This window comes from Grampus griseus (assembly GCF_964374135.1).
Source record: "Grampus griseus genome assembly, chromosome: 10".
NCBI lineage: Eukaryota > Metazoa > Chordata > Mammalia > Artiodactyla > Delphinidae > Grampus > Grampus griseus.
This window is the reverse complement of record NC_139004.1, coordinates 100,182,041-100,207,980: the sequence shown is the minus strand read 5'-3', so window position 1 is coordinate 100,207,980 and position 25,940 is coordinate 100,182,041. Positions and strand designations below refer to the sequence as shown.

Below are 25,940 nucleotides of genomic sequence, written 5' to 3'. Positions count from 1 at the left end.
AGGCTTTCCAAATACAGAAGACAATTTGGGGTACTTTTATTTTTTCAGATCATCCAGGTTTGACCAGCACAAGCCAGATTGAAAAATTCCAAGAAAAGGCACAGATGGAGTTGCAGGACTATGTTCAGAAAACCTACTCGGAAGACACCTACCGGTGAGGCACACGGGCACGATGGGGGCGAGGCTGGATCTGTAGCTGCAGATATCAGTTACATTGGCCTTCCCATTGCTGGCAGCCTGGTAGAGCCTCCATTTGATCACACTTTAATTCTTGCATTTTACGGCTGAAAATGGAGTGGGGAGGGTCAGGAGTCCTAGGCCATCCCAGTGTTGCTGGGTGACTGGGTGAGACCTTGGGTTATTGCTCTTTAATTTGAGGGGTTGGGAGCCGTGATCTCCTTTGGGGCTGATGTTGTGTGTGAGATGAGTTCTTACGGAGACTCCGCTTGTCCAGAACAGTCGGCAGCTCTGCCCGCCTGCCCCGCATTCACTGAGGAGACGGTGCTAGACAAAAGGGTTTCCTTGACAGAAGCCAAATCTGACCCCTAGAAAGAGTGACTGGGTTGGACAAAGTAGTAATTTAATCCTCACATAAACTGATTTTTTCAAGTTCCTTTATTTGGGTGAAAATTTATGATGTTTGGGCAGCAGGAAAAAAATGTTATCTGTATGCCTTTCTCATGCAGCTTTGACCAGGAAAGTTGTTCTGAAATAGGGCAGAATGTGCTGGCAGGCTTTCCCTCCAGCTGAGGAGTGGAAGAGCTCTTTCCTCGTGACCTCTTCTAACCCACTGGAGGCTATGTGAACTTCTGGGGCCTGTCAAGCATAGTGTTTCCCTCCCCACCTTCCCCCATCATGTCCTCTGCAGACAGACCTCAGTCAATAGGTGCCCTGTGGGCCTGAGTGCCCCAGCCCCAGGGGGACAGTTTCTCTGGTGTGACTGGGGGCCTGTGGCGGGCCTGGCTGGCAGAGAGCCTGCCTCTGCTTTAGGCACGCCGCCATGGCCAGACACAGCTTTTGCCAAAGCAGGATCCATTTTCTACTGGAGTCACTGAAGACCTCACAATGAATCTAGAATGGTTTCAGTCTCATTGCATACAAAGTGGTAACACACCCACACCAGAGCTCATACAGCCAGGCGTGTGGGCGTGCTGTCCCCTGAGAAGGCTCTGGGCCCAATCCACACAGAGCCCGTGGCCAGAAGAGGCTGAAAAGGCTCCTCTGGGGCTGCTGGCAGAGCACCAGCACACAAGAATTGCCTTGACGATGGCAGCTCTCTGGCCTTCGAAAGTACATGTTTCTGAAAAATTCCTGAATCACTACTCCTGGTCCAGTCAAGGACCCTGGGGGAGAAGAGGGCAAGCCAGGTAGGTGATTTGGGGCCAGAAATGAGAGCAGGGGCGCTCTCTCATAGCACTCGGGAACACTCAGTTCCCAAAGAAAAGGCCCTAGAATGGTTGCGTCCTGTTTATACAGTCATTGCTTTACTCTGTCCCATCCTTAGGCCTTTTCTCATGCTGTTTGTTCCTCCTGAAATCCTCTCCCATCCTTTGCATCTCTGCTGATAGGAACCTTAGCCAGCGTCTAAGGCCCAGCTAGATATCCTCCCTGACTGGCCTTTGCTGACTTCCCGAGACCCTTCAGCCTGTCGGCCCCTTGGCACCTTTGGGTGCCCTGCCAGACACCATGGCTGGGCAAATGGATGATGGTGCTGGAATACTGCTTTCATAATACAAATATATTTTCCCCTTTCAAAAATAACATTCAGTGTAGAAAAAATTAGAACATTCTGGAAAGCAAAAAGAAAACTTTTAGCTCTTTGTAAATACCACTTCCCTGTTAACGTTTTATGTATTTACTTCCAGTAATTTCTTAGTATGTGCAACTGGAATCAGAAAATAGAAAATAAGGTTTCGTGACCTTTTTTTCACTTAATATTCAGTGGGCATGTATACATTCTTCTAAATCATTTTCCATGGCTAAGGAGATGCCATAATTTCATCATTTCCCTACTTATGAAAATATCAGTCGTTTCAAGACTGGGCTGGCCTGCAGTTTGCGTCCTGGTGCCCACCGCTCTGGATGCTGGCTATGGAAATGGCCCATCCACGAGATGCTTCAGATAGTGTTCAGTGACCTGCCAGGACAGGGTCATGGTGTGCCCTCCCGGGGTTCCTTCCAAATAAAAATCTTATTGCTTTATTTTTAATTACAATGCTAAAAGAACACTGGAAATTAGAGCAATATAGAAAAAGTTTTAATTGATATAATCACTTCAAATCCCAGTACCCAGAGGTCAACCATTAGCATTCTGGTGACCATCCTTCCAAGTACTTTATTTACACACATACGTACAAAGGAATATACGCAAGTGAGGTCACGCTGTACTTGCTGTTTCACATCCTCTTTTATTTTTTATTTTTGGCTGCCTTCGGTCTTCGTTGCTGCGCGCCGGCTTTCTCTAGTTGCGGTGAGCGGAGGCTACCCTTCGTGGCGGTGCGCAGGCTTCTCGTTGCGGTGACTTCTCTTGTCGCGGAGCACAGACTCTAGGCGCGCAGGCTTCGGTAGTTGTGGCACGTAGGCTCAGAAGTTGTGGCACACGGGCTTAGTTGCTCTGCAGCATGTGGGATCTTCCTGGACCAGGGCTTGAACCCATGTCCCCTGCATTGGCAGGTGAATTCTTAACCGCTGAGCCACCAGGGAAGCCCTCACATCCTTCTTTTAAGTTTTTATTCAGCTGTATGTCATGGAATTCTTATCAGTGGATATAGACCTTTATTATCCTCTTTAATGAATATGTAGTGATTCATTATATGGAGGCACCATACTTTATTTTAACCTACCCTCCACTGACAGGTTTTCAGATTTTTCATTTTGGTGGGGCTGAGGAGAGTCGTTATAAACAATGAAGGGAACGTATCTGTACATAATCTTTGCACTCATGATAAACTCCTACAAGAGGAACTGTTGAAATCAGAAAAGCAAGGGTGGGACAGTGAATGTGTTTGTTTGGTTCAGTTCCGAGCAGTGCAGACAGGGCCCCTGGGAGCCTATCCAGGGTGAAGTCTGAAGTGCAGCGAACCCCCCTTTCTCTAATGACCCTTCCTCTTACAGGTTGGCCCGGATTCTCGTCCGCCTGCCAGCACTCAGGCTGATGAGCTCCAACATAACAGAAGAACTTTTTTTTACTGGTCTCATCGGCAATGTTTCAATAGACAGCATAATCCCCTACATCCTCAAGATGGAGACAGCAGAGTATAACGGCCAGATCACCGGAGCCAGCCTATAGCGCACACCTCACACCTGCCGAGGAGCACAGGATCCGCCCAGGACCGCTCAAATACAAAGAAAATAAGTAGTGGTATTTTGGTATGTGCAAATATTTCCAGTATCTTAGCTATTTCCTACCTGGTTTCTTCTTATCTGTTAATCCCAGACAGTAGCAACTAAAAGACTAGTAGGATCCTTTCCTGCCATAAGAAATGTTTTAATGCCTTTTGATGAAGCAGCAGATATTGGAACAATCTTTTAACTCAGTTTTTATTTAGAAATTCTCAAAGGGCAAAAAAAAAGCAAAGTTTTGTAACGTCAGACTAGTTAAAGAAAACTAAAAGAACCTAAGAGAACAACAGTATGTGTGTATATATTAAAAACGTCCTTGGAAATAATAGCTACTAATTACCAGGGTAATGATATTAGCACTTTCTAAGCACTTCTTATCAATGTGTAATGTTAGCAACATCTTGCCTGTGTGCAGGGCAAATGGAAAACTGTGTATGTCTTTTGCCGAAATACTAATGATTTCTGTGAAAATGCAATAGGGTTACAGGAGACAATCATTTATGCTTAAGGAAGGAAGGCGTCATTCCTAACTGTACGCACATGTTGCTGGTGTAGAGCTAAATTCCCGGGAATGAATGAAGATGCAGCTTATTGTACGTGCAGTCAGGGGGAGTGTGGTGGCACAATCATGGTGACCTGAATTCGAAGCTTCCTCAGCCAGAGCTGATGCTTGTCAGGTTCCCTGACCTCTGGTCCTGGTCTGTGACGGGCATCTGCAGGCTCCTCTGAACTCGGGCCTCTTCTGGTGACTGGTTCTCAGAATTGGATTAAACCAGTAAGATGTTAACTGCCAATTCCTGCAGCAACTGAAAACATCCACGAATCACCTCCATCACTTACAGCAGTTGGAGCGTTCTGACCAAAAAGTGCAAGGTGAGCATTCTGAACCCTTGCCGGGACCTCCCGACTACAGTGTGGCGGGGGGTTGCATGTTTTTCAGGTGGAGGAGTGCGAGGGCTCCCTTCTCAGCAGTTTCCATCCCAAATAACCCTTGGGAAGGGCCTGTGTTCCTGCACTTCGGTCCGAACTGGGAGGTGGACTGTGGTGCGGGTCTTGCTGCCTGCCTAGGCAGCAGGTGTGGTGGAGCTGAGTGGCATGTTTCTCAGTGTCTCCAGGCTCAGCACCTCTGTCAGCAGGTCTCTCAATGATCCTGGCGTACCACGCACTTGGGTTCCCCCGGTGTGCCAGCAGACGAACTCTGGAGCGTTTTACATGATGGATGTAGAAGCAGGCTGCATGCTCCTTAAAAACAACCTTTAATCCCCAAAGTTATCATCTTCTTTCTCCTTGTAAGTGATAGTGACCATTGTTTACAAGAACAGAATGCGGTTATTGGGAAGTTTAGTTGGAGAAAAGCGCCCATAGTTCCCCTGGTTGTGAAGCAGCAGCTCACATTTCCATTTGGGAAAAGTAGCAAGGCTGCCTCAGGTACCTGTACTTTCTTTCTGTGTAGCCCAGATTAAGAAAATACAGTGTGAGGCTAAACTTGTATTTCTGGAACCTTTTGATCAGATGATACCCCAAAAGACCCCAGTGCACTCACTCCCCTGCCTCCAGGCATCCACGGCCGTGTAAAGCTGAGGAGAGCAAGGTGGGTGCCGGGCTGCCGCCACGGGCTTATGGCAAGACGGGACTCTATTCCGCAGTTGGCGGCGGCACTTATGGAAGTCATTAGTGGGAATCAGTGGGAACAGTGTCTCCAACTTGGAAATTCCTGTTTGGATCTGATTATGTCATTTATCATTCATGCCTTGGGAGCAAATTTTGGAGAATAGTGGGGGTACCTGTTATAAAATAATGGGAAGGATTTAATTTTGACAGCTTAAATTTTTGGTTTTCTAACTTTGAAGTGATTTAAGTTTCAAAATTAAGGCAAAAAGTGGCTAAGGATTTTCGCAGAGGGTATTTTGTAGCACTTGTGTGCATCTTACATAGCGAGTTGCCTGTTTTTCTGTTCTTTTGACTTTGGATGTAAGCATGTCTGTTGATCCTGTAGCAGCTCCCTGGGAACACGTATTGTGTCACACATCTTTCAGGTCTGAGCTCTCGGTGATGGTGAAAAGGTCCACACTGGCCGGCTGCCCTGGGCGTCCTGTGTCTGTGAGGCTTTTACACTCAGGTTGCTAAGGTATGAGGGCAGCTTAGCCAAGACCTAGACTGAAGTCTCTGCTGGGAACAGAAGGTGGTACCAGCAGGGAGCCAGTGAACACCTGGATAAGCATATGCCCCACTCCAGCAGGACAGCTCGGGAGAAAAGCTGATTCTAAGCTGGTCCTGCTCCCTGAGTCCCTTCACTGCTGATGGCTGATTCTAGTGGACCATTTTGGGCTTTGAACACTCCTCATTAGTTTCCTAGATCCCCTTGGCCTTACTTTGAAGTGGACTTTTCCGTAAAAATCAGCTCCACACTACCTGAATTCTCGCCACTCCAGATCATCTCAAGCCTTTGACAGCAGGTCCATTCTCTCTTGTCAAACTGGTTAAAAGAAACCCAGAGTCAAGAATTATTTAAAGAGATTGCAAGTAAATATTTGGGCTCAACTTTGACCAGGCTTTTAACCCTTGTTAGTAGTTTTTGAAACTCTGATTTAGTACAGTGAGACCAGCCCTGAGTAGTCTGCATCTGAGTGAAATAAGCCAGGATCAGGATTCTTTGCCACGAAAATCCTGGCCCAGCCACCCCTCCCTCCGTGAGGAAAGTACCTAAGGGAGGTGGGGACAGACGTACACCACTGCTTCTTGACGAAGTGGGCTCTTTTCCATCGGTATTTCAGATAATGTTGGACAGTTATCTATTGAAATTTGTGGAGTTCATTACATATAATCATAAAACAGGACCGGAAGAGATGTAGAAAAAGACCAAATTACTCAAGCAAATATTTTCCATGTTATTCCTTGAAAGTATTTTTAAGGAAGTATGTTACCACCCTTCTGATTTGTGTGTGTGTGTGTGTGTGTGTGTGTGTGTGTGTGTGTGTGTATGTGTTTGGGGTGGGGCGGGGAGGCTACCTTATTTATTGTCTAACCTCTGCCTTGAGGCTGTGGTCAGGGTTCTTTTGTTGTTTGAGTTTTTATATTTAATTTCAGGTGTAGTCACTTGTAAGATGTTATGTAATCGCCCTCAAGAGGGATCGTTTTCTAGCCTGTCAGCGTCAGTATTAAATGCAGACTCTCTCCCAAGGTGGTGGCAATGGACACGGCTACCAATGGCTCCCTGATCGATGTGGCGGCAGCACCCTCGCTGGGGCACAGGGCTGTAGCCACACTGCATACTGGCTTTCTAGCTTGTTTGGGGGTAGCCACGGCAGGGAGCCAAGAACTAGAAGGGCTCTCGTTGTACCTAGTGCTCTTTATCCTGATCCTTTGAGGGAACACCAAGCAGAGCAGTCTTGCTCCCAGCCCTGCCCTCTGCCTGACAAGCAGCCTTTGGATGGGGATCCAAGTTCCAGGGCCTGATCAGATTAGAGCCTGGAAACGCATTGCCCACTTTCCAGTGGAAGTGGCCTTATGTGCAATGGGGCTGAAGGTGACATTACAACTCTTCTGAGTCCAGGTCATGAAAGGCGGCATCTTCTGATGCTCACCTTTATTTTGGAGGATGGTGCCCTTCAAAGCCTGGAAAGGCCGGAGAAAGCAGGGCACACACTCACATCCTTCACTGTCCCACTTCCATTCTCCATAGGTTGTGCGGCTCTTGGAAAATGTCTTAACTTTGATGTTAAATTTGCAAAGCTAGCTCCGCATCATGACCGAGTGGGATGAGTCTTTTGTACACAGAGTCCTGGGCCTCCTCACCTGTGCCTCCCACCAGCAGGCACTTCTGTGTGTTCAGCCCTGGGGTCCCTTCGGCGGCATTGTGTGTGTACAGATTTATAGGCTTGTGTGACTGACTGAATGTACATGTGTTTATACCTTCTCTATATGTACAGTGTATATAGCGTATGTGTACATAGATGTATATATTATGTATACAGACATGTAGCCACGTATCCAGACTTCCCTTTTGTTTTACAGAGAATCTATGATAGAGTTTCTACAGTAAATTGATGTGGGTGTTCCATGGTGCCCTCAGCAGGATGGATTTGCTGAGACTTTAACTCCATTTTCCTTTGGGTGAGCCTGGCTGGGAAAGGCCCTGAGGTCAGTGTCCACTCTGCACCAGGGCAAGTTCCAGACAGAAAGGCCCTGGCAGGATAACATTGCTTTCTATTCTCTAGGAAGCATGAATGTTGATGGCTGATTTCTATGGTATACAAATTACAAATCTTAAATTATCTAACTGTATATATAGCATGTGAACGAAATCCACTGACCTTATTCCTTTCTATGAATTATGATTCTAAAATTTTTAAATTTCAGATAAAAATTGCATTTTTATACAGATGTATACCCTTAAAGCTACAAATGCCAAATCTTCCTTGTCCAGGTCTATTCTGAGGAATTTTCCCATTAATCGGGCTTTAACTGAGATACAGCACTCAGGAGCCAGGGCCCAGCCCAGCAATAGTTGCTCATGCACCTGGTAAGCAGAGACCTGAATGGTGGGAAGGTTGAAAGCTGGCCTGCTGAAAGAAATCACTGGATAACTGCAAAAACTCACATAATCCACAGGTTACTTTTTTAAAAAAATAAGCTTACTGAAATGTTTGAAAATACTTCATTGAGACCACAGTACTCGGTGCCTTTTGTGAGATGGTGGGTCGTTTAGCCTTCAGCTTCCCATAGCTTTGATGTGACAAAAGCTCCTGCTACTTCACTGGCCTCATCCCACAGTGATTGTTCGACCTTTCCCGTGTCCTTGCCTGTCGTGACAATCGCACTATTTGAACGTGGCTCTCCAGTTAAAACAAGTGGAAGCCTGACAGTCTCTAAATGAATCTTTAAAAGTGTTCCTTTGGGGCTATTTACCTTAACTTTAATCTAAGAATAATTAAACTGTGAGTTTAAAAAAAGTATCTTGGGGGTGAGGAATGTCTGAGATATTTTTAATGCCCAGCTATACTTTCAGTTAAGAAGCCAATAATAATTCTGATAATAATGCTGGGAAAAAAGGCTCAGCAATATTTATCGATTGACAGACTGTGATAAAGCTTAACACTTGGATAACAATTAGAAATGGCAGTCTTTACATTAAAAATGGCTTTTCTTTAGGAAAGTGTAGTCAATTATCATTTTAACAACCAGAGCACTCATGGATTCTAAATGCTGCTGCCACACACAACTCAAGTGCTGGAGTATTTTTCTACACTCTCTCCGTTCTCCCAATTATCTTGTAAACCAGTGTCCAACTAGTTTTATAACTGAAAACTGCACATTTTCATAGTACAAACCATAGTTTTTACCTGTAGTTTGGAGCTGTCTGTTAAAATGTAGCTGCACTACCAGCCCTTTCAAAAGAAGTGTGTTAAAGGAAAATTTGGGTGTTAGATTTTTGGGACCGTTTCTGTAACCTCTGCCCTTCACAATATAGAAAATATTGTTTATGCCATCACATTTTAATTCCAGGTTTAAAATCTGTCGAAAGCTGTATAGCTTGAAATCAGCTTTGTTTATGCGATGGCATTTAAAAAACAGCATGTTCTTTTTAAACTGAATTTTATATCTAATCAATGTCTTCAGTCTCGAAGAATTTGCATTGTTGTGTTTGTATATAGAGTATTGCAGTGCATGAGTTAGCTTTATGCATTTTATTAAATGCTGTTTCAATGTGGCATTATTGTTGTGGCTTAATACTACTACCTAAAAGAGGTTTATACTATTAAAGTGAATTAAAAACTAATGTGCATCCTGCTCCTCATTTCTCCTCGTAATAGTAACATCGGTAACGCCTGACCCCCAGAGGCACCCAGAATGCTCTGCCTGAACCCCAGGTAGGTGGCAAGGAGGCACCCTGGTCGTCAGACCCCTACAGCTTGCACCCCACCTTAGCCTTGCCCAAAAGTGACTTAGCCCTTGATGGTCCATTTGATTGGTCCACTGGATTGTAAATACCTTTAACGAAAATGCTGGCGGGACCATCCCCTCTGCGTCCTCCCAGTGGAGCCACTCCTTGGTATGGTGTCCAGAAGCCACGCAGACTTTCCTGGAGCAGAGCAGAGCACAGCTTGGGCCTCCGGACGCACAGATCGCTGGCACAGACAAATGTGCACAGAGCCAGGCCTCAAACCGGCAGACGCTTCCTGTAAGGATATTTGCTATCCAGGGTAAAAACGTCTTCTTAAAGTTTCAGAAGTTTAGAACTTGCTCATTATGTCATCTGACCTCTCATTTTACAGATGAGGATTCTAAGGTCCAAAGTCAGATTCATGGCAGAACCCACAGGCAGCCAAATAGCTTTAAGTGGCTTTGCCAGGTAGAACTCAAGATGAGAAGAAAACTGGTCACTTCAGTAGAACAAGGCCAAAAACCATCTGGTGAACACTGCTTATGCAGACAGAATTAAGAAAATGTGTCAATTACAAGATCCTCATATGAGAGGACTGGGATTGACATACACACTTATATAAAATGGTAACTAATAAGAACCTGCTATATAAAAAAATAAAATTAAAAAGATCCTCATAGCAATCTTCTCTACTAATTTCTTCCCATTTTTGTAAATTTAAACCCATCTTTTTACCACTAATAAAGTAGGAAATAGATGACAAAGGAATAATGCCCCCCAGTGGTGTTTATCTCCATGCATGTTACCTGCTACCTATAAAATAGTCCACGCAAACAGTAACAGCAGCACCATCGTGTCAGGCACTGGACATTTATTCTCTCTCTAAAGAGGGATCAAAAACTAGCTTAGTTCAGGGCGATCCTCCTATTTAGCAACCCTGGGGGCGCCCTGTGGACCATGGAGGGAAGGGCCATTTCTGTAAGTCCTTCTGTCTCACTAGCTCTGGAGACAAGGCCAAGAGGAACCAACTCTTTCTGAAAAGCCCAGTCAGCCACTGTGAAGGCCATGGCTGCCACCAGCTGGGAGCAGTATCAGAAACATGGCAGGAACTGAGACCAGCACCCAGGGAGGGATTAGGATGGGGGACAGGTTTTTCTAGCCGCCCTCGGAAATGGTGACGGGGGAGAGAGCACCAAAGTGTTGAATTTCAGTTAAACAACCCTCATAAGCCTGTGGTCATTCAGGACAGCTACCCATTATACATCAGACCCACATGCCCACCTCCCCCCAACCCCGACGTTTACACCATCACCCCGAACACAGGTCTGGTACAAAATCACATAACCTGAGCACCATATGTGAAAGGAGCCAAACTTCCCCCAATTTAATGAGGTAGTCTACAACACTTATATAAAACATCCCAGTCGCACACTGGGACAAGGACTACCTTTCTTCCCATCTCACAGGGAGCTTTTGGCTTCAGCCCAAGTCCTTCACTCCTGACCAAGTAAACCTAATCTTAAGGTGACCCTAGAGGGCCCTGGTGTCTCCTGAGGAATGAAACCAATACAACTGAAGTGACAGCAACATCAGTGTCCTGTGAGGAAAGAACTCCCAGGCAGACCCCCAGTGACACCTCACACCCTCTTCCAAACCTCAGTAAATGAAGGCTGACCAAGCCAGAGGGTAGCGCCCTCCACCAGGGGGCGCCCTCTCCTTGCCAGGGAGGCAGGTCTGAGCCTCCACTGGGACCTCTTGGCCTCTGGCACAGCCTCGCCCCAGTGGTCAGTTGGCTTTAGTTTAAAAAGCGAGCGCTGCACACAGGCTTGCCCTGGGATTTCTGAAAAATCCCAAAGAGCCTGACTGGAGAGGACGTCTATACCACCAGCCAGACAGCTCCGGCCAGACCGCGACGCGGCAGTTCTTCATTATTCTCCAGAGCAAGGCCTGGAAGAAGAGTCGAAGCCAGTAGAGACCAGGAAAGGGCTGCAGGACTGAGACGAGATGTCACCAGGCTGCGGCCTTACACCTTCCCTCCCTACAAAGGCCTATCAGACCGGATTCATGCCACACTGCTCAGTGATCCTGAAGCATTTATTGCCCTGATGGCGCAGGGTGTTCACTGGGCAGCTTGGCTACAGCCCAACTCCTCCCCTCCCCCCCATACACTTTTACACAAGTGTGTAAAGGAGACCCTTTTATTGCAAAGAGATTTTCAGTCTTTCGGGGAATAGGACCAGGGGCTTTTCTGGGGCCTCAGTCTTGGGCACTGGCTTTCAGAGCTGCTTTGTACTTCCCTGTCATTTCCCTGGGCAATGGCACCAGGCCCGGGCAGGGCACCTGCCCCTCCACCTCACAGATGCACTCCCGCAGGCAATACTTTCGGGGGCCAAAGTGGGCTGGGTGAGAAAGCTGTTTTTTCTCCTGCTCCTCTCTCTCGAGGGTTTCCCTGCCAAAGAACACAGACAGCAACAAGGCGTGGGTGACACAGCTCCAAGCTGCTGGGAAGTGCGGGACTTCTCAGCCGTGAGCCCCAGCATCTGCCAGGGAGACCTCCTACGCTGCTCCCTACTCCCCCCGGGCCTCCGGGGCTTGGGAGTGCGCAGGAAGGCCTGCACCCTGGTGAAGGGTAGCAAGGGGTGACCCCAGCTCTGAGGACAGGCAATCAGGACCAAGGGGCCTGAAGTGCCTTCGTGCGCTTTCTCAAGACAGACTTTCCCATCTTCCCTCCCTCCATTCATGGGAAGAAAAGGAATGTGTCACAGCAGGCCCTGGGGTTGGTCACCCACTAGCTCCAAGCTGAGATTCCCCAAGAGGGACATGGTCACAGCCACAAGGGCGCACATTTCAGATGCCTCTCAGCTTCCCGTGGACCCAGGAGGAAAGGACCATCTTTGTCTTCACGGTGCAGGGAGCTGCAGCTCAGAGGTTCAGGCGCACAGACTCCGGCCCACTCTCTGGTCAGCATCCGAGGCTCCTGCCAGAGTCCGCCCTCTCAACACCCCTCCCAGCACGCCCATCTCCTCCCTCTCAAATCTCTGGGTCAAGACGTTTGCACCTCTCCAGGTCAAGCCCAACAACTCACTCATTCTTCCCCAGAATCTTTTTGATGTGCTCCATGATCTCCTTATTGCTCTTGGTCTCCACGTCCACAAGGACTTGCTCCCCGGAATCTGGAAACAGGAGGAAGAGGGAAAGAAAGCTGAGAACACAGCAAGACACTCCCTGGCCTCAAATGGTGGTGATTTGGGATTTGCTTTTAGAGGAGAAACATTTTAATGGTCAAACAAGTGTTTATGTAACCAATTATGCTGCCCTTTTTCCGTATTTCTTTAGATGTGAGCACACATAAACTTTAGGTATGTACAAAAGCATGCATACTATTTTAAATAGAAACTCCATGTTCATGGATAGAAAGATTTAATATTGTTAAGATGGCAATCCTCCCCAAATCAGTCTATGGATTCAGTCAATCCCTATCAAAAATCCTAGCAGGTGTTTTTGTAGAAAACTGAAAAATTGAGCCTAAAATTAATGCAGAGGACCCGAAACAGCCAAAACAACCTTGACAAACAAGAAAATGGGCGAACATTCACTTCCCAATTTCAATTTTACCACAGGCTACAGTAATCAAGTCTGTGTGGTACTGAGCAAAAGAACAGCCTAGAGCAATGGAACTGAACTGAGTCTAGAAATAAACTCTTACTAAATTTATGGTCAACTTATTTTCAGCAAAGATGACAAGACAACTCAGTGAGGGAGAAGAGCATATATCTGATAAAGGACCTGTAGCCTGACTAAAGAACTCTCACAATTCAATGTCAAAAAGACAATCCAAAGAAAAAATGGGCAAAATATCTGAATAAACATTTAACAACAACAAAAATGGATAATAATAAGCACATGAAAAGATACTCAATATCATCAGTCATTAGGAAAATACAAAATAAAACTACAGTGAGATATTAAGGTGGCTAAAATTTTTTTAAACACAATACCAAGTGCTAGTGAGGATGCAGAGTAACTGGAACTTTCCTAAATTACTAGTAAAAACGCAAAATTTTACAGCCACATCAGCTAGTGAATTAAGACACACACAAAAATAATTAAATGATTGGAAAGGAAGAATTTTATTTGCACATGTAATGACTGTGTATGTAGAAAATCCTAAGGAATTTAGAAAATAAAAACTTCTAGAAATATGAATTACCAAGATTGCAAGACACAAGGCCCATGTACAAAATCAGCGGTACTTCTACAAAGTTGTTTGGTGCTAACCAAAGAACTGAAAAATGAAAATTTTAAAAATACCATTTACAGTAGTCACAAAACATACTCAATATTATTAAAATGTCCAGGGACTTCCCTGGCAGCGCAGTGATTAAGAATCCACCTGCCAATGGAGGGGACAAGGGTTCGAGCCCTGGTCCAGGAAGATGCCAAATGCCATGGAGCAACTAAGCCTGTGCACCACAACTACTGAGCCCGCGTGCCTAGATCCCATGCTCCGCAACAAGAGAAGCCACTGCAATGAGAAGCCCATGCACCACAACAAAGAGTAGCCCCCGCTCGCCGCAACTAGAGAAAGCCAGTGCATAGCAACGAAGACCCAGTGCAGCCAAAAATAAATTTATTTTTTTTAAATGTCCATTATCCTCAGTGATCTATAATTCCGAACAAAATCCCAGCAAGCTTTTTTTCTAGAAACTGGCAAGCAGATTTAAAGTCAGAATGGAAATGCAAAGAACCTACAAGGGCCAAATTAATCTTGGAAAAAAAAGGGGGGGTGGGGAACAAAGTTGGATTTACACTTCCTGATCTTAAGACATATCATGAAATACAAAAACCAAGACAGTGTGCTATTAGCATAAGGACAGACATACAGCTCAGTTAAAGAGGATGAAGAGTTCAGAAATAAACTCGAATAGCCAAAACAATCTTAAGAAAGAAGAACAGAGCTGGAGGAATCATGCTCTCTGACTTCAGACTACACCAGAAAGCTACAGTATTCAAAACTGCAAGGTACTGGCACAAAAAAAACCAGACACATAGACCAGTGGAACAGAACAGAGAGCCTAGAAATAAACCCACGCATTTATGGTCAATTAATCTACCAGAAAGAAGGCAAGAACATACAATAGAGAAAAGACACTCTCTTCAATAAGTGGTGCTGAGAAAACTGGACACCTACATGTAAAAGAATGAAATTAAAACATTTTCTAACACCATCTACAAAAATAATATGGATTAAAGACCTAAATATAAACACTAGCTACCATAAAATTCCTAGAAAAAACATAGAACACTCTTTGAAATAAATCGCAGCAATATTTTGGGGGGACCTGTCTCCTAAAACAAAGGAAATAAAAGCAAAAATAAACAAATGGGACCTAATTAAATTTAAAAGCTTCTGTACAGGGGCTTCCCTGGTGGCGCAGTGGTTGCGAGTCCGCCTGCCGATGCAGGGGACATGGGTTCATGCCCCGGTCCGGGAAGATCCCACATGCCGTGGAGCAGCTGGGCCTGTGAGCCATGGCCGCTGGGCCTACGCGTCTGGAGCCTGTGCTCCGCGATGGGAGAGGCCACAACAGTGAGAGGCCTGCGTACCGCCAAAAAAAAAAAGCTTCTGTACAGCAAAGGAAAACATAAAACAAAATGAGGGACTTCCCTGGTGGTCCAGTGATTAAGACTCTGTGCTCCCAATGCAAGGGGCCCAAGTTCAATCCCTAGTCAGGGAACTAGAGCCCACATGCTGCAACTAAGAGTTCGCATGCTGCAACTAAAAGTTTGTGGCAACAAACACCTGGCACAGCCAAGTAAATAAATAAATACTTCACCTGATTAAAAGATCGGCAGGAGAACTGCATAGACATTTTTCCAAAAGGAAATGCAGATGGCCAACAAGCACATTAAAAGATGCTCAAGATACCTAATCATCAGGGAAATGCAACTCAAAAAACCACAATGACATATATCACCTCACACCTGTCAGAATGGCATTCATCAAAAAGACCACAAATAACAAAGGTTGGTGAGGATGTGGAGAAAAGGGGACCCTTGTACACAGTTGGTGGGAGTGTATACCGGTGCAGTATGGAGGTTTCTCAAAAAACTAAAAATAGAACCACCACATGACCCAGCAATTCCACTCCTGAGTATATACCCGAAAAAAACCACACTAATTCAAAAAGATACATGCACCCCAATATTTAAAGCAGCATTATTTATAATTGCCAAGCTATGGAAGCATCCTAAATGCCCATCAACAGATGAATGCATAAAGATGTACTATACACACACACACAATGGGATATTACTTAGCCATAAAAAAGAATGAAATTTTCCATCTGCAGCAACATAGATGGACTTGGAGGGCATTATGCTAAGTGAAATTAAGTCAGACAGAGAAAGACAAATACTGTATGATAGCACTTATTTTTGGAATCTAAAAAATACAACAGACTTGTGAATATAACAAAAAAGAAGCAGACTCACAGATAGAACAAACTAGTGTTTACCAGTGGGGAGAGGGAAGGAGGGAGGGGAAACATAGGGGTAGGGGAGTAAGAGGTACAAACTATTATATATATATTTATTATATATAAAATAAGCTACAAAGATATACTGTACAATATGGGGAATATAGCCAATATTTTATAACAACTATAAATGGAGTATAACCTTTAAAAATTGTGAATCACTATATTGTACACCTGTAACTTACATAATATTACTGTACATCAATTATACTTCTTTTTTTTTTTGCTGTGCCATGCAGCTTGCAGGATCTCAGTTCCCTGACCAGGGATTAAACCCGCTCCCTTGGCAGTGAAAGCACGGAGTCCTAACCACTGGACCTCTAGGGAATTCTCCCATTTTAACCAGCTTAAAGTGTAAAATTTGGTGGTTTTTAATGCCTTCACAATGTTGTGCATCCATCACCACTATCTAGGTTCCAGCACTTTCTCATGACTCCAAACAGAAACCCTGTACCCATTAAGCAGTCACTTCCTATTCCCCACACCACCCCAGCCCCAGCCCCTGACAACCACTTCCTATCCCTATGGCTTTGTCTGTTCTGGACACCTCACACAAATGGAATGATACACTATATGGCCTTTTGCATCTGCCTTCTTTCCGTTGGCATGTTTTCAAGGTTCATTCGTGTTGTAGCATGTGCCAGTACTTCATTTCTTTTCATGGCTGAATAATATTCCACTGAGTGAATATACGGATTTTGTTTATCTTTTCATGGCTGAATAATATTCCACTGAGTGAATATACGGATTTTGTTTATCCATTCATGGTCAATTTTTCTGACAAAGGTGCCAAGGAAATTAAATAAGGGGAAGCACTGTCTTTCAACAAATGGTGCTATAACAGCTGAATATCCCAAATCTAAAACACCTAAAATAAACCTCAATCCTTATCTCACTTAATACACAAATAACGAGATCATAGACCTAAATGTAAATCTAGGACTCTCCCAGTTTTGAAACACAGGAGAAAAATCTTTGTGACTTTGGGGTAGGCAGAGATTTCTTGGACAGGACATAAAAAGTACTAAACATAAAAGAAAACAACTGATAAGATGGAATTCATCAAAATTAAAATTTCTGCTCTTCAAAAGACACCATTAAGAAAATGAAAAGGCAGCCACAGACAGAAAATATTCACAATACATCTCACAAAGGAACCAAATACAGAATATATGAACAACTCAACAAGAAAAGAGCCCCCACTTTTTTTTTTTTTTTTTGCGGTACGCAGGCCTCTCACTGTTGTGGCCTCTCCCGTTGCGGAGCACAGGCTCCGGACGCGTAGGCTCAGTGGCCATGGCTCACGGGCCCAGCCGCTCCGCGGCATGTGGGATCTTCCCAGACCGGGGCACGAACCCGTGTCCCCTGCATTGGCAGGTGGACTCTCAACCACTGCGCCACCAGGGAAGCCCCCCACTTTTTTTTTTTTAATGGACGAAAGATCCAAACAGACTCTTTACAAAAGAAATAAATGAATGGCCAATAAGCACATGGAAAGATACAGGGAAATGCAAATTAAAATGTCAAGGAGATATACAGGCACTGGAATGGCTGAAAAGACTTATGTGATGACAAGAATGGCCCCCAAAGATACCCCCACCTAGTCCCCCAGAACTTGTGAATATGACACCTGACGTGGCCAAGGGGCCTCTGCAGAAGAAATTATACCTAAGGACCCAGAAATGGGGAGATTCTCCTGGATAATCTTACAGTCCCATTAATCACAAGGTCCTTAAAGTTGGAGACCTTCCTGGGCTGTGGTCAGAGGGACGTGTGACTGTTGGAGAGGGCCAGACACGAACACAGCTGGCTTCGAGGATGGAGGAAGGGACCACGAGCCAAAGCATGTAGGGGTCTCGGGCTTCCCTCGTGGCGCAGTGGTTAAGGATCCGCCTGCCCGTGCAGGGGACACGAGTTCAAGCCCTGGTCTGGGAAGATCCCACATGCCGCAGAGCAACTAAGCCCATGCACCACAACTACTGAGCCTGTGCTCTACAGCCCGCGAGCCACAACTACTGAAGCCCGCACGCCTAGAGCCCATGCTCCGTAACAAGAAAAGCCACCGCAATGAGAAGCCCACGCACCACAAAGAAAAGCAGCCCCCACTCGCCGAAACTAGAGAAAGCCCACGTGCAGCAACTTAGACCCAACACAGCCAAAAATAAGACAGAAAGAAAGAATTTAAAAATAAATAAATTAAGAATGTGGGGGCCTCTAGAAGCTGGAAAAGGCATGGAAATGGATTCATCCCTAGCGCCTCCAGGAAGGAAGGCTCTGCGAACACCTTGATTTTAGCCCATGTTGGACTTCAAACCTACAAAACTAAGATGAGAAATCTGTATTGCTTTAAGCCACCAACCTCGTGGTGATCTTACAGCAGCCACAGGAAATGCAGATGAGCAATAGGACCAGTTTGGGTGAGGATGGGGGGCCAGCAGGACCCCTCACCCTGTGGACTGCAGAGACAAATGGCATAACCATTTTGGAGGCCTGTCTGGGTGGTTTCTAAGGTCACGTGCCTATTCTGTGGCCCAGCAAGCCCATCCTGAGCCTGTGCCCAGGAGAACTGAACACCTAGGTCCACAGCGACATGCACCTTCCCAAAACCACCCTCGGCAGGCAGCCGCTAACACCCACCTTGAGCAAGACCCTCCTTGCAGGAGTCTCTGAGACCCGCTGCAGCAGCAGCAGAGCCAAGCCCACCCGGCTCTCCCAGGTCCACGTCCAGGACCTGCCGCTTCTGCCCAACACGCAGCCAGAGCTTCCTACCGACCAGCCCCGACTTTCTCATCTGAGGCGTCTCCTGGCCAGACCTCCTTCCAGAGATGTCAGACGTGCTTTGCCATCTGAAGACTCCCTGCCTGCCCCCCATCTCCAATAAACCTCATACTTGTAGCTCTGTCTTGGCATCTATAGAAAACCCAAATGTTCATCAACAAATAAATGGATAAACTGTGGTATGTTCTGATAATGGAGCACTATGCAGCAATAAAAATGAGTAAGCTACTGATACACATAACATGGATGAATCTCAAAAAGACAAGTGAAAACCAGACACAAAAGAACGTATACTGTGAGATTCTATATTAGGTTCTGAAACAAAACTAACTAGTCTATGGTGAAAGAACTGCTAACAGAGGGAATTCCCTGGCGGCCCCAGTGGTTAGGACTGTGCTCACTGCTGAGGGCCTGGGTTCAATCCCTGGTCGGGGAACTAAGATTCCACAAGCTGTACAGTGCGGCCAAAAAAAAAAAAAAAGAACTGCTAACAGTGGTTGCCCCTCTTGGGACTGGGAACTGGAAAGCAGTACTGGGAGACTTTTTGGGGCTTCACTGGGAAACAGTGACACAGGCCCGTCACATCTATCAGAACTCATCACTCCATGCACGTGAGACCTGTCCATTTTATTATGGGTAAATTATACCTCAATAAAGTTAATTTTTTAAAACGCCAACACGAAATATATACACGAAATTGCCAACGACCACCATTCTCCTCGCCTCCACCTTGCTCTATTTTTCTTTTCTCCATAGCACTCATCTTCTAACAAACCATGTTATTGAGTTTCTTGTTCATTCTATCTCCTCCTGCTGGAATATCATCTCTACAAGGCTAGAGATCTTTGTTTGTATGGCCCCCTGACACCCCAAGCACCTAGAACAGTGCCTGGGTCCTAACAGGAACTTGATACATATTTGCTGAACGAATGAAAGAACATCATCATTTTCTTTCCTGACGAATTTCCCAGTCTATACTTCATTTGATTCTCGTAACCGTGTAAGGAAGATGTTTTGCCTTCCCCTAGAAATATGTAAGTGGGAACATTACTCGCTCAGGATCAGAATGACTGAGTAGAGAGTTGGGCTAGAATATATGGTCTTCTGACTTCCAGGCACTGAGCCCAATTTAACTGAATACATCTTCATGTTTGCTCCTCACAGGGACAGGAGAGCATCATGTAAATGCATATGGTCCATAGAGGACACACGCAGACACATACACTGTTCAAGAGAATGTGGCCAGCACTGAGAGACGTGCCCTGAGAGAAGGGAGAGTCCAATCTAAGGTGTAGGTAAGGTTTCCTGAGTGAAATGGTGCCCAAGCTGAGTCCCAAAGGATTTATTTTTTAATTAAGCAAAGAAAAGTAGAAAGGGGATTTCCAGCAAAGGAACCGACATGAGCAAAGGCAACAAAGCACAGTGCAGCAAGGGAATTTGGAAAGACTAGCCCATATGACATGAGGCATATGTAGGAGATGTGGCAGCAACAGGAGATGCGGCTGGAGAGGGACAGACCAGATCTGTGCAGTCACTGTGTGCCAGGTATAACAGCCAAGGTGACAGGACCAACGTAGGTTTACAAGTGCTCCCATCTCAGCCCCCGCTGACTGCCACACAGGAGGAACATGGGAGGCAAGTCAGGCCTGGGCCATGGCAGAGGGCCCTGCGCTCACCTAAATAGAACCGCAGGAAGGGTGTTGGCGTCATGTTCTTAAACATCATGATCTGTACCCAGGGGTTCTTATACTGGATCTGAGGTATGTTGAAAAACACGAATTTCCTGCAAAACAGAAGAAATTAAACCCATGAGAGTTTTTAACCTAAAATTGTATGCACCTGTATGTTCTTCTAAAGAGAAAGTCCAGAACTCTCATCAGATTCTAAGAGGACCCTGCCCCCCCGCGAAAAGGTGGAGGTAGGAAAAGCAGGTCTCAGGAATCCACTAACGTGTTGTCTTGAATGTGGGTGTTAGGACTCTTGGTTTGTCATTTTAGGGAAAAGAAATCTATATTCCTACCTCATGTTGCATATTAGCCTAAAACTCACCAAAACAGAAGTATATATATAAAAATGAAACCATGAAATGTCCTCGGTCTTGATTGGTGTGACAGCTGCACAGTGTACTCATATGAGAAGCTGTGTATCTACAGGTGAGCACTTTATGTAAATTATACCACAATTTAAAAATAAATGAAACCATGAAAACAAACATGGGGAATACTTTTACAATCAAGGAGTGGAGAAACCTCTAAACTCAGAAGGTTTAAAACACAGATAAATTTGATTACATTAAAACCTTTGCAAGGGATTTCCCTGGTGGCACAGTGGTTAAGATTCTGCCTGCACCTTTGCAATTAGTCTCTTGATTAAAGCCTCCCCAATGACCCGAATTTAAATGCATTCTCTGCTTCCTGCTGCCACCCTGCTCCCCATACCAGACGATGGAAAGGTGCGAGTGGTACACGGGTAGAAGCATGGTTGCCTGGCTTCACCACTTCCCAGCTGTATATAACCCAGAGCAAGTTACTGCTGTGTGCCTCAGTGTTTATGCCAACATGATGGCAACGCAGGACAACCAGTCCAGATAGCAGCTTGTAGTTTAGTCTCAAGAAGAAAAAGACAGGATCAACAGAAGGTCTGACTGTGTGACATTTGCTTGGGGAGATGTCCATAATTGGGGCAGAATCTGCAGTTAAAACAAAAGCAATGACAATAACTCCAGGGAAAACAAAAAACTGCAAAAACAAAAAGGAAAAATAATCAAAGTATTTGACTCAACTGTGTACAGTGTTTACAAAGTCATAATAATTTAACAGTGAATACTGATTTATCCAAAATTCTTAAATGACTATATTGGGAGGATGGGGGGGCGTCGAGTAGTATGCATGTGCTGCGGTAGGGAACAGCAATGCTTCTTGAAGAGCTAAATCCTTGCCTTCCACAGTGACAAGTCAACAGATAAAGCCTAAAGCTAAGAAAGTAAGGAGCTCTCTAAGTATGGTATTTAACTATATGGGAGTAAAACTCTAATCAAATGGTTAGAGTTGAAAGTTGTTGCCTCTGGAGGATATACAATGGAGAAAAGACAGCCTCTTCAATAAGTGGTGCTGGGAAAACTGGACAGCTTCATGTAAAAGAATGAAATTAGGGCTTGCCAGGTGGTGCAGTGGTTAAGAATCTGTCTGCCAATGCAGGGGACACGGGTTAGAGCCCTGACCCGGGAAGGTTCCCGCATGCCGCGGAGCAACTAAGCCCGTGCACCACAACTACTGAGCCCGCGTGCCACAACTACTGAAGCCCTGTGCCTAGAGCCCGTGCTCCACAACAAGAGAAGCCACTGCAACGAGAAGCCTGTGCACCGCAACCGAGAGTAGCCCCCGCTCACCACAACCAGAGAAAGCCCACATGTGGCAACGAAGACCCAACACAGCCAAAAATTAAAAAATTAAAAAAAAATAAATTTATATATAAAAAAAAGAATGAAATTAGAACACTCCCTAACACCATACACAAAAATAAACTCCAAATGGATTAAAGACCTAAATGTAAGACTAGGCACTATAAAACTCTTAGAGGAAAACATAGGAAGAACACTCTTGGACATAAAACACAGCAAGATCTTTTTTGACCCACCTCCTAGAGTAATGGAAATAAAAACAAAAATAAACAAATGGGACCTAATGAAACTTAAAAGCTTTGGCACAGCAAAGGAAACCATAAACAAGACGAAAAGACAACCCTCAGAATGGGAGAAAATATTTGCAAACGAATCAATGGACTACAGATGGCCAAGAAGCATATGAAAAGATACTCAACATCACTAATTATTAAAGAAATGCAAATCAAAACTACAATGAGGGGGCTTCCCTGGCGGCACAGTGGTTAAGAATCTGCCTGCCAAAGCAGGGGACACAGATTCGAGCCTGGGAAGATCCCACATGCCGCAGAGCAACTAAGCCCGTGCACCACAACTACTAAGCCTGTGCGCCTAGAGCCCGTTCTCCACAACAAGAAGCCACTGCAGTGAGAAGCACACACACCGCAACGAAGAGTAGCCCCCACTCCCCAGAACTAGAGAAAGCCCACGCACAGCAACAAAGACCCAACGTAGCCAAAAATAAATAAATTTTAAAAAAACAACGAGGTATCACCTACAATGAGTATCACCTCACACGGGTTAGAAAGGGCATCATCAGAAAATCTACAAACAATAAATGCTGGTGTGGAGAAAAGGGAACCCTCTTGCACTGTTGGTGAGAATGTAAATTGATACAGCCAATATGGAGAACAGTATGGAGGTTCCTTAAAAAACTAAAAATAATTACCATATGACCCAGCAATCCCACTACTGGGCATATGCCAAGAGAAAACCATAATTCAAAAAGACATATGCAGGTCTTCACAACTAGAGAAAGCCCGCGTGCAGCAATGAAGACCCAACGCAGCCAAAAATTAATTAATTAATTAATTTTTTAAAAACGGCCAGAAAAGTAAACTGCCCTGGGTCACATGACCAGTAAGTCAAACAATCAGGGCTGTGAGCATTGGGCTCCATCACTATCAAATTCACCTGGATCCTGAGGCACAAGGCTGGACACAGAACTCAATAAATTCCAGCAGCTGTTACTTCTCCCATTGCATCTTAAGGGCAAGAACACCTGGCAGAGGTGAGGAGGAACTTAGCTCTCAGACTCTGAATAAGGCAGCTCCCCACACACCCAGCAAATACCCTAAGACTTGCTAGCCAGGTGCTGTACTGGCCACTGGCACTTGGAATGGAGGGCCAGATGAAGTGCTGAGGGCACATGAACAAGCAAAGAAAGGCCGGTGGGGCTACAAAGAGCAAGTCTGACAGGCTCAAACCCGAAGGGCACCGGTGGGACAGTCAAGCCCTTATCACTAGGAACAGTGAAACACAGAATGGCTGTTTGGCTCCTATTTACCCAGAGAGTATGAAAATACTTGAGCATGCGAGTATGTGCAGGCCTATTTTGATTGGCTGACCATTTAAAAACCACAGATTTACATAAAAATCTGAATTTCTGGCTCCTTGACAGGTCAGAAATTCTCCATGGAGCCCAAAGAGCTAAGATGTAGCCAAGCAGTGAATGGCCCCGTGAGGCAGGGCACGTTTTCAGTTTACTGCAGGCCCATCCAGACTGTCTCTCTCCTTTGTTTGTACCTGCCTGGCCTCTGCCTTGTGACTCCTGGTGCGGATGGATGGATGGATGGATGCAAAGTTGGTTATGCAGGAGTATCTGGGTGCCTATTCAGCCCTAAGACTGAGTCTTCTAGGAAGCCCTCATCCCAGCTGACCCCACGCCAAGTAGGTTCAAGTTCTTGCGTTGACCTGTGGAAAGCAAACGGCTAGGGGGTAGCTGCTGGCTCTCCTGAACAGCCCTGCACTGAAGGCCGCGCCATGGTGGGACCACCCTCCACAGGGAGTTGCTCTCCAGGCTCACTCTGATCCATCCCACACACCCAATCCCAAAGTTTCTGTAAGACAGGACTTGAATTCCCAGCAACAGCACGAGGCACTCAGTAAATTTATGCCTAACACCTGAAAAGCCGAAAGCACTGCTGCTGCCTCGAGGTTCAGTTCAAACCTTTCACTTGCAAATCCATTCAATGAGTCCCGACTCTGCTGCGGGCTGAAAAGCATTAAGAAGTTGGGGCGGGGGCCGCTGCGCAGCTCACAGTCCCTTCACTCTAAGGGTCACGAGTCCTTCGAGAACCCTCACCAGCTGACTATGGTACCCTGGACAAGCCAGTTCCTTAACCTCCTGCGTTCCTTCATCCCTGGAGTGAAGAGAACAGCGAGGTTTCTGTAGAAATCAAACGAGCTAGTGCACGAGGAGCATTCAGAAACGCGCTGCACGTACGAGGACTCAATAAATGCCAGCAGCTGTTACCCCTGCCATGCACCCCCAAATCGGCCCTGAGACATAGGTATCACCCCGGTCGCAACACTGAGGAAAAGCAACTCTCCCAAAGCCAGCAGGTGGAAGAGCCCGGACCCCAGCGGGTCGGTCGCCCCGGGCTGGTCTCCACCCGGACCGCGCGCCGCCCGCGGGGCACGGGTGGCTGAGGAGGCTTCGGCCTCCCCGTCAGCGCCGCCCCCACCCGGCGCGACGAGGCCCTCAGGTCCTCTTCTGCTGTGGAACCCCGGGGCAGCTGCCCGTCCGTGCAATGGGGGCCCTGGCGCCAGCGCAGCGCCGGGTCTCAATGACTCGCAAGTTATTGGTGGGACCCGGCGGCTCGGACTGACCTGGCGCCCTCGCCCAACTCCCCGTGCGTATTGTAGTTCACCGTCATGACCTTCACCGACTCCTTGAACACTATGTCCCCCTGGCCCAGGTACTGCAGGGTGCGGAGTATCGGGAAGCGGCCCTTCATGGACATGGCGGCTGCGGCGGAGGGGCCGGACCGCCGGCCGCGAGCCCAGCAACGCGTAGAGACGAGCTAAGCTGACGCCGCCCGGGCGGCCCTCTCGCCGCTTCTCCTCAGCGCCGATTTCCACTTCCCGCGCAGACTCACAGGAGACGCTTCCCGGCGGGCAGCGCGCGCGCCGCGGAGCGGCCTGGGACTTGTAGTACTGGCTGGCAGAGTTTTCCTTAGGCGGGGGCGGTGGGAGCCGGCACGTACGCCTAAGCGTTAAAGCTCCTGTTGGAACGTTAAGGTTTTCACGATTTGTGAATCAAGTCTTTCTCCCCTCCGCCAGGGGAAAATATTTTATATAGGCTCAAACTCAATCATTCAGACAACAAACTTACAGTAGGAAATAATTCAGGAGAGCTGAGTTTGAACACCAAGTCGGCTAGTAACTTTCTGTTCAACCTCAAATATGTCAGTTTTGCTCTCTCAACTTCTCCAGTTTTAAAGTGAAGGGTTAGAACTAAGCAATTTCTAACATTGACTTAAAAAAAAAAACAAAATTAAAAACCTGACTTGCAAAAAGGAAAAAAAAAAAGGAGATTTTGGGATCCACTCCTTTCTAGTTTAGCCACTTGAGAGCTCTGGACCTCAATTTCTTGAAAAGCAAAAGGTGGATGAGATGCATTTCCTACTGATCTGAGAACGTTCTCCTTCACTTTTGAAGGATAATTTTGCCAGATATAGAATTCTAGGTTGGGGGTTGGGAGGCATCTTTCAACACTTTATTTCACTCCACTCTCCTCTTGCATGGTTTCTGATGAGTAGTCAGCTCTCTTTTTTCCACTATAGGTAAGATGGTTTTTTCTTCTGGTTTCTTTCAAGTTTGTCTTTGGTTTATAGAGTTTGAATAAGATATACCTAGGTGTATATTTTTGGTATTTATACTGCTTGGTGTTCTCTGAGCTTCCTGGACCTGTGGTGTAGTGACTGTCATTAATTTTGGAAAGTTCTTGACCATT

At 45.9% G+C, this 25,940-nt stretch overlaps 2 protein-coding genes across 2 annotated transcripts in view; one reads left to right on the top strand and one right to left on the bottom strand.

Annotated features, from left to right (window-relative positions):
• Positions 1 to 3,289, top strand: part of NR2C2 (nuclear receptor subfamily 2 group C member 2) — a gene marked incomplete at its 3' end in the record, with an annotated part of 77,067 nt that extends 73,778 nt beyond the window's left edge. The window contains exons 13-14 of the mRNA XM_082663938.1: positions 49 to 154; positions 3,115 to 3,289. Of these exons, the coding sequence (XP_082520064.1) occupies positions 49 to 154; positions 3,115 to 3,289 (281 nt within the window). The remainder of the gene's footprint in view (positions 1 to 48; positions 155 to 3,114) is intronic.
• An 8,032-nt stretch (positions 3,290 to 11,321) lies between these two features.
• MRPS25 (mitochondrial ribosomal protein S25) lies at positions 11,322 to 25,076 on the bottom strand. Its single transcript, XM_082664126.1, has 4 exons — positions 24,815 to 25,076; positions 20,220 to 20,326; positions 12,312 to 12,399; positions 11,322 to 11,675 (listed from the first exon to the last, which is right to left on the bottom strand). Exons 1-4 carry the CDS (start codon positions 24,946 to 24,948, stop codon positions 11,483 to 11,485), a joined length of 522 nt encoding a protein of 173 aa, XP_082520252.1. The 5' UTR covers positions 24,949 to 25,076; the 3' UTR covers positions 11,322 to 11,482.
• Positions 25,077 to 25,940: the final 864 nt, after the last annotated feature.

Excerpts from the sequence above, each read along its gene's own strand:
- MRPS25 (XM_082664126.1), bottom strand. The coding sequence starts at position 24,948 with ATGTCCATGAAGGGCCGCTTCCCGATACTCCGCACCCTGCAGTACCTG. Across the intron at positions 12,400-20,219 it reads CTTCCTGCGGTTCTATTTAG|ATTCCGGGGAGCAAGTCCTT; the intron begins GTGAGCGCAGGG and ends TCCTGTTTCCAG. Across the intron at positions 11,676-12,311 it reads AAGATTCTGGGGAAGAATGA|GGAAACCCTCGAGAGAGAGG; the intron begins GTGAGTTGTTGG and ends GTTCTTTGGCAG.